Source organism: Humulus lupulus, chromosome 1 (genome assembly GCF_963169125.1).
Source record: "Humulus lupulus chromosome 1, drHumLupu1.1, whole genome shotgun sequence".
NCBI lineage: Eukaryota > Viridiplantae > Streptophyta > Magnoliopsida > Rosales > Cannabaceae > Humulus > Humulus lupulus.
The window spans coordinates 303,236,609-303,249,487 of record NC_084793.1 but is presented as its reverse complement, the minus strand read 5'-3'; the positions used below and the strand labels follow the sequence as shown (position 1 = coordinate 303,249,487).

The window sequence follows — 12,879 nt, the reverse complement described above, 5'->3', positions numbered from 1 at the left end:
AAATGATTGTGATAATGGAATTATGTTTGTAATTATATTAGTCCATATAAAATTCTAACATTCTCCCACTTGGACAATATAATCAAACCACCATAATGTTGTCCATCACAAAAGACAGTCTAATAAATCATATATAATATCATATCGATAGGATAAATATATTATTTATGATTCGGTCTTGAAGACATTCAAAAACAATAACAATCATTAAACCAAACATGCATGTGGTACATTAATTTGAGACTATGCGCATTCATCTCCTTTTGTACCTGTCACTTCGGTTAACAATAGTATATACTTATATAAACATATATACGTAACAGCAACAATAAGAAGTGACTTCAATTATCATTATGCATGTTCATAACAAAACACAAGCTATAAGCAATCCATAAAAAATACTAGCATGTTTGATACATAATAACAAAACTCCCACTGAGCTCAATAAGCTAGGCTCCTAACAATCCCATCCGAGCAACATGCTCCAGAAATACACATATGGGTAAGCCTTTCGTTAGTGGGTCTGCCAACATGCTAGTGGTAGGCGTGTACTCAATAGAAATGAGAGACTCAGCGACTTTCTCTTGAACAAAATAGTACTTTATATCAATATGCTTTGAGCGAGAAGTACTCCTAGTGTTCTTAGAGAAAGCTACTACTGCGGAGTTGTCACAATACAATTTCAGCGGCCTCGAAATAGAGTCTACAACATTCAATGCTGAAATGAAATTCTGCAGCCATATTGCTTGACAAGTAGCCTCATAACACGCCATATATTTTGCCTCCATCGTAGAAGAAGCTGTGAGTGTCTGCTTGACACTTTTCCATGAAACAGCTCCTCCAGCCATCATATAAATGTAGCCTGAAGTGGACTTTTTATCATCCACGCATCCTGGATGATCGGCGTCACTGAACCCAACTATATCAAGAGTGTCAGCTCGCCGATAAGTCAACATATGATCCTTTGTACCCTGAAGATACCTCATGACTTTCTTAGTCGCTTTCCAATGGCTAAGACCAGGATCACTCAAGTATCTACCCAACACGCTGACAACAAAAGCAATATCAGGGCGTGTGCATACTTGAGCATACATCAAGCTACCAACCAATGACACATAAGGAATGACTTTCATTTCATCTCTCTCTTTATCATTTTGTGGACATTGGGCCTTTGAGAACTTATCACCCTTCACTATCGGTGCCTTCCCAGGAGAACATGCATGCATATTGAATCTTTTCAAGATCCGATCAATGTAAGTCTTCTGAGACAAACGAAGAATACCATTAGCCCTATCTCGAAGAATCTGAATCCCAAGCACATAGGAAGCCTCACCAAGATCCTTCATATCAAAATGGCTAAACAAAAGTTGTTTTGTCTCAGACAACAGATCAGAATTATTAGATGCAAGCAGGATGTCGTCAACATACAATACTAGAAAAATGAAACTGCTCCCACTGACCTTCATGTATATACATTGATCTACAACATTCTCCTTGAAGCCATTTACAGTGACAATCATATCGAACTTGAGATACCACTGCCTTGATGCTTGTTTAAGCCCATAGATAGACTTTTTGAGCTTGCAAACCATGTGTTCTTTGCCAGACTTCTCAAAACCAATAGGTTGAGTCATGTAAACATCTTCAAATAAATCTCCATTCAAGAAGGCAGTCCTCACATCCATTTGATTGAGTTCTAGATCAAAAAGAGCAACTATATCCATAATGATTCGCAACGAATCTTTGGTGGAAACAGGTGAAAAGGTTTCTTTGAAATCAATATCTTCTCTCTGGCTATAGCCCTTAGCCACAAGCCTAGCCTTATACCTTTCCACTTGCCCATTGGAGTCACGTTTGATCTTATACACCCATTTGCATCCAATGGGTCTGCAACCTTTGGGTAATTCAACCAACTCCCAAACTTCATTTTGTGACATAGAATTTAACTCATCTTTCATTGCATCCATCCACAACACAGATTGAGGACTATTCATAGCTTCTTGATAGGTAACTGGCTCAAAAGTGTCTCCGACATCAAACTCATGTTCCTGTAAATAGACAAGGTAGTCATTAGGAATAGCAGACCTGCGGGTTCTCTGTGATCTTCTCATCATAGCTTCATCATCCCCAATATCAAGATTTTCACCTTGTTCTTGATTTTGAGGTTCATCATGAGTTTCTGCCGGAATCTGTTTAATCACAGGGTCATCAATAGGAGCGGAAGCGACAGGTACAGGGACAAAAATACGTTCTTCCCTGAAAAAAATTTCTCTTGACCCTTGACTTGAACCAAATTCATCCTCAAAATAGACAGCCCTATCTGATTCTATAACCCTGGTGGTGTGAGATGGGCAATAAAATCTGGAACCCCTTGATCCAATGGTGTAGCCCACAAAATAGCCACTAATGGTCTTCGGATCAAGTTTCTTAGACTGTGGATTATAGGGCCTCACTTCTGCTTTGCAACCCCAAACATGAAAATGACGCAAGCTTGGTTTCTTACCCGACCAAAACTCATATGGTGTCTTTGGGATAGACTTACTAGGTACTTGATTCAAGATATAAGCAGCAGTTCTTAATGCCTCACCCCATAAAAATTCTGGCAAGCTAGAATGAATCAACATACAGTGCACCATGTCAAGAAGTGTGCGATTTCTCCTTTCAGCGATTCCATTCTGTTGGGGCGTCCCTGGCATTGTATATCTTGCATCAATACCACATTCCTGCAAGTATTTGGCAAAAGGCCCGGGGTTCCTCCCAGTTTCATCATAACGTCCATAATACTCTCCACCTCTATCAGAGTTGACAATTTTAATCTTCTTTCCCTTTTGAAGCTCAACATTCGTCTTGAAAATCTTAAAAGCATCCAAAGATTCAGGTTTTTCACGAATGAGCTCAACATGACCATACCGGTAAAAATCATCAATGAAGGTGATAAAGTATCTATAACCACCCATAGCAGGTGGAACAAAAGGCCCACAAATATCAGTATGAATAGTGTCCAATACATTTGTGCACCTGTCTGACTTGCTCTTTCTAACCTTGGCAGTCAACTTTCCTTTTATACAATCAACACAGGCAGTGAAATCAGAGAAATCAAGATCCTGAAGTACACCATCCTTCACCAATCTCTCCATTCTATCTCTAGAAATATGGCCTAAACGTTTATGCCAAAGCATAGAAGATTTCAAATCTGATCTTGCACGTTTTGACCCAACAATAGCATTAAGAGAAGAAGAACAAGAAGAAGTAGAAGTAACAGGAACAACATCATGTAAATCAAGCTTATATAAGTTTCCACATAAAGTTCCATTTCCAACCAACATAAAGTCACAATACAAAGTCAGTTTTCCAGATCAAAAATGAAGACTATAACCTAGTCTATCCAAAATAGATACAGAAATCAAATTCCTCCTAATAGAGGGTAAATAAGCAACATCATGCAACTCCAAAAAATGCCCAGTATTTAGCTGAGTCTAACAGTCCCAAAAAATTCAACTCTGACTTTAGTATCGCCTCCCATGTATACATGCTCCTCCAACCTACTCGGTCTTCTTCGGTTTGTCACTGCCTGCAAGGAATTTGTAACATGAATTGTAGCTCCAGTATCTAACCACCAAGTGTTTAAGGGCACATCAATAATATTGGACTCTAAACAAACCATCACAAGACAATTACCTTTCTTCTCTAAGTGAGCTTTGAGCTTTCGACAATCAGCTTTCTTATGCCCAAAGCATTGACAAAAGTTGCACTTCCCTTTGAAAAAATCATTCTTATGACCAGTTAAAGATGAGCTAACTTGCCCATTTCCCTTAGGATGGTTGGCTTTCTTCTTAGGATGCTTTTGGTCACTAGAGTTGTTGGAAGTGAACTTTCTCTTGTGAGGATTGTTTGGGTTCGTCACCATGGAGATACTTCTTGCCCTACCTTTTCTCATGTCCTCCTCTTCCTTGGCAAGAATAGCAGACATCTCCCCAACAGTCCATTGCTCTTTCTGAGCATTGTAGCTTGATCTGATTGAATCAAACTGAGATGGAATGTTCTCCATCACCAACCACACCATGTAATCCTCACCAAGGTCCATATCCATGGCCTTAAGTTTATGATAGTGGCCCATGAGCTTGTCAATGTGAGCCCTAATGTCACCTGAACCATCGTAAATAGTGTGATGCAGCATGTTCAAGTGTTCATTCTTCTCATTCTTTGAGAATTTCTTATACTTTTCCTTAATGGCAGCAAGAAAATCCTTTGCATTTTCAGACTTGGGAATACTATCACGAATGGATTCGTCCATGTGATATCTCATAAGCATCAAGCAACAACGATTGGAGTGTTCCCAGTCCTCGTAAGATTTCTTATCCTTCTCAGTAGCATCATCAGCAGGCTTAGATGGTGCATCAATTCTCAAGGCCAAGTCCACTTTCATGAAGGTCAAGTTCATCGTGATATTTTCAATCCACTGCTTGTGGTTGGTTGCATTCAGCGTCAAGACGGCAGGAGATCTAGGAATGCTTACAACTGAATGAGAAACAAGAGCAATAACTATTAAATACATGTTATGATAAACCATGTCATTTGTGCTCTTTTCTCATCAATATATGATCGCAAAATAACAAATGATCATTATGTATGCTAGAGTTCTTAGACAAACACACAAAATAGAACTCATACACAGGTAAGAATAATCTATTAAACATTATAATCAAATACATTAATTTACTATCGAAAGGATAGATAAATTGTGATTCATAATGTTTAATTAATTTTCTTCACCATATTAAGCATCCTTACCAAGCAATTATTATCGATAGGATAATTAATTACTTATATAGATCTTAATGTAATTTGGAGGAAAAAACACAAAATTTAAATAAATAATTATTTAAATGTTCCTCTTCACTAAACAATTCACATGCTTATTCTTACGACAGACAAGAAAATAAACAATAATTGTTGACAATATATAATAAAATTTATGCCACAAAAGATTAAATACAAATACAATTATGAATAGAATTCATGGATTAATCTCGTGCATAAACATATATAAAATAAGGTATAAGAATAGGAGTGAAATGGTAAAAATTTGGCCAAAAAAGACCCATCACGCGCCCCAATTTTTTTTTTTTTTAAAACGTTTCAAAAACGACATGTAGTTTACAAAAAAGACATGTAGTTTACCAAAAACGACTTGTCGTTTGTCACTATAAAAATCGACACTCACACGTCAAAACGACGTGTCGTTTTTATATAAAAATTCGACCCCCTCATACGTCAAAACGACGTGTCGTTTCTGTACGAACGACATGTCGTTTTTGCCTGACAGAGGCAAAACGACATGTCGTTTTTATCGTCCCTATCACCCAGATTTGACCCGTGGGTCTGCATCTCGGGTCTACGCGACCCGGTTCGTGACTCGGTCGTATAGACCATCTCCGGCCACCAAATCTGACTCTTTTTGAGGGGTTTTGTTCCACATCTCATCCTCTATCAATTTCCGACCTCCATTTGGGTTAAAAAACTCTCAAAATCAACAATCATATATACTTTTATCTATGAAAATTTTTGGAAAAAATGGGTATCCATGGCCGAAAACACCCAAAAAAATTCCCCAAAATTTTGTAAAAAAATGGTCTGAACCCATTGATGATTAATATACTAATTTTCTTCATAGCCCAATTCAAAATTTCACTGTAAAAAAAAAAATTGACAAAAAATTGGGTTATATGACAATAAGCTCTAAAATCAAAAGACCTGGCTCTTGATACCAATTGTTAAATATAAAAATAATATTATGAGCATAAATCCATAAATCAGATTCAAATCAACATAGCATGCTCATACAACAATCCAGGAACACATTTTATTTAGAGCATTGAATTGAATATATAGAGATGAAACATACCTGACATTGAGTCTCCAATGTTCATCCTTGAATCTCTCACGATCTACACAAAACAATATTAGAAAAACAATACAAGAGAGATCTTATGGAGAGCAACCCTTACCAAACCATATGCCACTGTGTTTTTCCCAATAACATATATGTTCAATATATATGTCTCATATGCCTTCTTACCCTAAGGGGTATATTGGGTCTATTGGGCTTATATTATCAGATATGATGGACTATGATTTAATGGGCCAACCTATAGTCTTTAGGGTGCTACCATGTGCCTCAATTGCAATTAGATTAATATTAACCATCACATTATGGTCTTTAACTATTCGTAGGCACTCTAGAAAATGATTGTGATAATGGAATTATGTTTGTAATTATATTAGTCCATATAAAATTCTAACAAATAGTATATATAAAGTTATTTAGGTATATATATATGATTAATTATAAATTACATTATGGAAAAAATTTACAAAATAAATATACACATCATAAACATTAATAATTTCATGATAGTTCAATTATTAATATTAAAAAAAACACGAATTTTTTTTAATGAAAAGTTAATTTAATTTATAAAACTATTAAATATTTTTTTAAATATCATGAAAATATATAATTTTTTCAATGTCATGCTTGATATTATCATAAATTAAGTAGTCTAATTTTTTTTAAGATTGATTTATTATTGTTTATATTTTATTATGTATTTTGAAAGAAAAAGAAATAAAAATAATATCTAGGAACGTAAATGATACAATTTGAAAAGGTTGTGACCTAATTAATACAAAATTAACTTTTGAGACTTAAGTATTACAAAGTATAAAAAATAAGGACCACAACGCAAAAAAAAATATTTCAATATTTGGATCCAAAATATCTAATTAACTTCAACTATAAAATAAATTCAAATGCATATAATTTTAATTTGATATATGATTTATTAATTTCGTAAAAACTAACAGCCGCATATTGTGCATTTTATTCTCTCTCTATATAATAAATTTATAAATTTAAAATGATCAAATTGCTATGTTATCATCTGCATTCAAAATTTTAAACACCATATAAATAGTGGACGAGCTTGGTTTTAACAGAAACAGAGTGAATTAATTCCAAACATGAGTGAATTAACTAAAATTCCATTAGAGTCGTTAATGGCCAATCTTCCTCATAGAACGAAATCGAGGCCAGTGCCGAGTCTGACACAAGAAATGACTATGGAGATACTTTCCCACTTGAGTGTGAAGGACCTGCTACGTTACAGGTCCGTATGCAAGGCATGGCGCACACTCATCGACAGTCCTTCTTTCATCCGTATGCAACTCAAATGTTCAAAACTCGGACTGTTCATCAATGGCCAACAAAACTTGTACTGGCTCGACCTTGACACACTCGACTCGGTCGACCGATTGGGGGAAAGCATAGTCTCCTTAATGCCACCACCAGACACGGGTTACATGGGTTGCTGTAATGGCCTGATAATAGCCACGGACGACACGATCTGTAACCCATCTACAAGAAACTACATGAAGTTATCACCATTGTCAATGGTGATCGGATTTGGTTACGATCCTCTAATCGATGACTATAAGCTAGTAATTGAGGCCCCTCTATGTGGTACACAGCTCCATTGTGTGAAGGCCAAGACTTGGAAAAAGCTTAGTTGTAGCGATGCTTTCTCAAAGAACTATGGTTATCACTCAGGGCATGCTTTTGTTGAGAATCGTTTGTATTGGATGGTGTGGTCAAAGGCTAGCTGTACGCGTTTTATTTTCTCCTTGGATCTTCAGACTGAAAAACACAGCACTTTAGCGTTTCCATTTGATACAAAAACAACTTGCGTGTTTGGACCGGTGGAATTCGAAGGCTGCATTTGTGTGGTTCGCTGTGACACCAAAGCGACGAACCTTCCATGGAGTTTTGAGATATGGGGGATGAGAGATCACAAAGAGTGTGATTGTAGTTGGACTATGCTGTTCTCGTTGGTGGCTCATGATAGTGACTCTTTCTATTATGTTCTCCCTTTGAAATATTATAAGACTACCAATCAGATTCTCTTGAAGATCGGCTACAAACTCTTTCTGTATGATTTGAAAACCAACACATATGAACCTCTAAATGTCCCATTTTTGGCTAAGTATGAACGTGTAGGTGCATTTCTTGGTGTGCAAAGCCTTGTTGGATTTTGATGCTTGTTACTAACTACTAGTGTTCAAGATCATGTGATAGCTACAGCTAGCTAGGAGCCTAGGATTTTTTATCTATATTTGTTTTTATTTGCCTTCTTTATTCATGTACGTGTTACCAATTATTTAATAATAAACAGAAAGGTATATATGCAAAACAAACAAAAAATTATTTATATATATATATATATTTTGGTAAATAAGATTCATTGCATTACTTCCAAAACTCACTACATCATACTATGAAAAAACAGAACACCTGAACCCAAAGCTAATTTCTCCCCTGTATAGAACTGCATATATGCTCAAACCAGACTCTATTTACAATCTTGGCCTTCTTAGGCATTACATGATATATACGAAATTTAACATCACTTTGAATTCTCTGCACAATATGGTTAATTTGCCAAACTTTGTGAGACCATAGAGCATCATTCCGGGCTATCCAGATGTGATAAACCTTGCTAATTTGCTTAGCTTTGTCAATCCAATGCAGTAAACTCCATCTCAACCAAGCTTTCAGTCTAGTGAGACAACTCCAGCTGTAAGAACACTCAAAGAATAAGTGTTTCTCATTCTCATCGTAGTCTCCACACAAAAGACAAGAACAATCAATAGCGGAGTTATATTTGCTAATCTGAACCCGAGTACGAAGTTTCTCCTTCATTTCAAGCCAGAAAATGAATTTATGTTTAGGAATATTAAGTCTTCCCCAAACATAATTGTTCCATTGAACAAGCTCAGTAAAAGGATATATAGAGTCATACCGAAATTGAATACTATAACCTTTAATGATGAAAGTATTCAAGTCCAACTTAGCTTTAATGACATCCTTAACAGCAACAATCTTTCTCCAATACCAACTAGAATTTGGGGGGGCTGTGTAGTTCCACCAAAGCCCAAACCCAGCAGACAAGTAAACATTGTGAATCCACCTAACCCAAAGAGTGTCCTTTTTAGCAGAAATCTCCCAAACGTATTTCCCCATAGCTGCTGTATTCCAGTTAATTACATGACGAAATCCCAAGCCTCCAGCTATTTTCGGCAAACAGAGACTCTCCCAAGCTACTTGACCCGAACCTGAAGCATCAGCTGTCCCTTTCCAAAGAAAGGACCTACAAATAGCTTCCACTTTCCTCAACAACAGCTTAGGAAAAATCATAATTTGAGCCCAATAGGAATGAATTGACATCAAAACAGAATTTATAAGAGTGACTCTTCCCATATAAGATAGATTCCACGAGCTCCACAAGCGAATCCGCTGGACCATTTTATCAATGATGATCCCACATTCAGCAGAACTGATTCGTTTGGAGCATATCGGGATGCCTAGATATCTGAAAGGTAGGCAACTTCTCGTGAAACCCGACACCTCCAGAACTCTTCTCACTGCTGCATCTGCCATACCACAACAAAAAATATCTGATTTTGCAGCATTAGGAAAAAGACTAGAGGTTTTAGAAAACAAAGTGAGCCCCTTCAGCAGCAATAATATAGACACATAATCACCATGACAAAATAAAAAGAGATCATCTGCAAAACACAAGTGATTCAATCTCAAAGGGGTACACTTCTCATGGAACTTAAAATCTGCCATCTTACCAACCTTAGCCAGAATCCTAGAGAGATATTCCATTCCAAGAACAAACAGTAGCGGCGACATCGGATCTCCTTGACGCAAACCCCTCTTGGAAGCAAAAAATCTGTGCATTTCACCATTGATCAACAAAGAGAACTTCGGTGTTCGAATACATGGCATAATGAGATCAATAAAATTTTGGGGAAACTTAAAGGCAGTTAGCATTTCTTCTATAAAATCCCATTCCACCGTGTCATACGCTTTCCTCAAATCAATCTTTATCATACAGCTTGGTTTACTATTTTTCCTACCATAATGACGCACCAAATCTTGACAAACCATAATATTGTAAGCGATATATCTTCCATGCACAAAACCTCCTTGATTTTCAGCAACTAAATCCGGCAAAATCTTCCTCAATCTTGAACAAATTAACTTGGTGGCTGCCTTATAAATCACATTACAACAAGCTATAGGCCTAAAATCCCCCACATTATCTGGGCACTTAGATTTTGGAATAAGAGTGATGGTAGTGGTATTTACCCCTTTCAAGAGTTTCCCAGTTTTTAAGAAGGAGAGCACTACATCACTAACTTCCGATCCGACAAGATCCCAATTATCTTGAAAAAAGAAACTGCCATAACCATCAGGCCCTGGCGCCTTCATTCCAGAAATAGCAAAGAAAGACTCTTTAACCTCTTGCTGAGTGAATTCAGTTTGAAGCATGCCAATATGATGAGAGGAAAGCAACGGGCCCATGTGCACTATAGCTTGAACAACAGTCATCCGATTAGTCATAGACGAACCCAAAAGCTCTTGATAATAATCCAAGAAACCTGCCTTGATATCTTCAGTCTTATCCACCCAAAGGCCTTGCCATTCCTAATAGAATTGATTATGTTCTGAGCCCTTCTAATTTTTAAAGAAGCATGAAAAAATGCCGAGTTTTCATCTCCAAATTTAACCCAATTCGTCTTAGCTTTTTGAGCTAAAAACAAACAATAAGCTTTATTTTATAATTCTCACAGGCCTCCTTCTCTTTCTCTATAAGAAAACCATTCATAGGATCCTGTTGCAAAGCCTCCTGGCACTCAAGCATACTTTGCTTAGCTTGAAGCTCAGCCACATGAATGTCATTAAATCCTCTCTTGTTGATATCCAGAAGAACTCTCTTTAATCTCTTCAGCTTCTTGACCACTTTAAACATGGCAGTGCCTAAAATAGCTTCATCCCAACTAGTTTTAACCAGCAAAGCATAATTTTTAGCATCCCTCCACATTCTGTAGTACCGAAAAGGTTTGTGCCCATTGCAAATATCCTGGTAAAACGAAACAAGAATCGGGCAGTGATCAAAAGAACCTTCAGGCAGGAATACAACCTCAGAATTAGGGAAAGCATCTGACCAATTCGGATTCACAACAACTCGATCAATTTTAGAACAAATTCTATCTTCTTCCTGATGCTTATTATTCCAAGTATAAAAACATCCGGAATACTTGAGATCTTCCATCTGCCAGTGCCTCAAATAGTCTCTAAAACTGTCAGAAGGTTTCTGATTACTCTTCCTTCCTATCCTTTCCTCATGGTAAAAAATTTCATTAAAATCCCCCAAAATCATCCAAGCCTCATCAATGTGATCAGCCAATCCCATAATCTTTTTCCATAAGAGCCCGCGACCCATATCATCATTGAAGCCATAGACAAAGGTAATTTGAAACCTCATATCCATATGAGGAGACTGAGCCACACAATGAATTAGTTGACTTGAGCAAACTCTGATATCTAAGGTATACAAGCTAGGATTCCAAGCCACTATTATTCTGCCTTTATCAACCCAAGAATTATTATTCACAAAACACCAACCAGAAAATAAACTATTGTAAATGACTCCCATATTTTTATTCTTCACCTTAGTTTCTAAGAGACTAACCAATCCAATCTTCTTCGAATTTATCAATTGCTTGATCTCATGATGCTTTTGATGATTGTTAATCCCTCTAACATTCCAACAAAGAATTCTATCCATTAGAGGTAGAGAGAACTCCCCCCTCATCAATATTCAGCCTCTGTACTTGTTCCAAATCTGACCTTGAATCCAACAAATCAAAGGAATTAGCCACTTCTGTAACAGAGCCCACGGCTATTGGCAATTTTTTCCCTTTAGAAACTTTTTGAAAACCATCTGCATCCACCTCTAGCTTCTTCCCCTCTGTTTGCACAGTGTGAACTGGGTTCTTTGGTACCCAAGTCTGCTGTGATAAACCAGCTTTGGGCCCTTTCTTCTTGCAATTAGAAGCTGAATGACCCATACCTTTACAATGCTCACAAATAATAGGTAACCATTCATAATTCACAGTAAGCACAACATCTTGATCCAATTCATTAGTAAAAGAAATCACATGTGGAAATGCTTGTGTAATCGATACCTCAACCATAATCCTTGGAAAATGAAGTCTCTCCCTTCTTTTGGTAATATTATCCACCTGAATTGGTTTACCCAGCTGTCCCACAATCTTGAATAATGCCTTATCACCCCAGTATTTAATATCTAGACCCCCAAGTTGAATCCAGACAGGGACTGACTTAACATCCTCCTTAGTGAAATCATCATTAGGATTCCACCTTTTCATGATAAGAGGTTTCTTATCAAAAAATATGTAACCATCGTTCATGAACTTATCCCTATCTTCCATATTCTGAAACCGAATAATAAACACACCATGAGATAGAGAGCCTACTCTGTCAATTCCATACTACTTCCAAATCCTTCTCACAAACCCCTCTAGCACATGCAACAGAGGATTGGCTCCTAGAACATAACAGAAAATGGCTGAATGCCAGTAATTGATCTCCTCTTCAATATCTTCCATCTCAATTTTAACTCCTACTGGCTTCACCTTCTAATCCTTATCATTCAGAAGCTCCCCTATTTTCAAACTCACGAAACTCCTATCCAGATTTTTAACCACACTTCCAGAATGAAGAACTAGGGGAGAAATCGACTTACCCATGGCAACGTCCTGCATAGTGCGATTCGATGCCACCAACCAGTTCGAGAAATCCTTTCTAACCTCACTCTGGCGCTTCAGATACTCCTCTGTCGATCTAGGTGACAGAACGACTTCCAATTGCTGAGAAACTTCATCTTCCTCATCTGTGATTTCCAGCTCCTTAACTCCCAAAATCTCATCCATCGATCTCATTTTTAC

The 12,879-nt window shown here is 37.1% G+C and overlaps 1 protein-coding gene across 1 annotated transcript; it reads left to right on the top strand.

Annotated features, from left to right (window-relative positions):
• Window positions 1-7,059: 7,059 nt before the first annotated feature.
• Window positions 7,060-8,094, top strand: LOC133780384 (F-box protein CPR1-like). The gene has a single exon (XM_062220165.1). The coding sequence runs from the start codon at window positions 7,060-7,062 to the stop codon at window positions 8,092-8,094; it is 1,035 nt and encodes a 344-aa protein (XP_062076149.1).
• The last annotated feature ends 4,785 nt before the right edge of the window (window positions 8,095-12,879 follow it).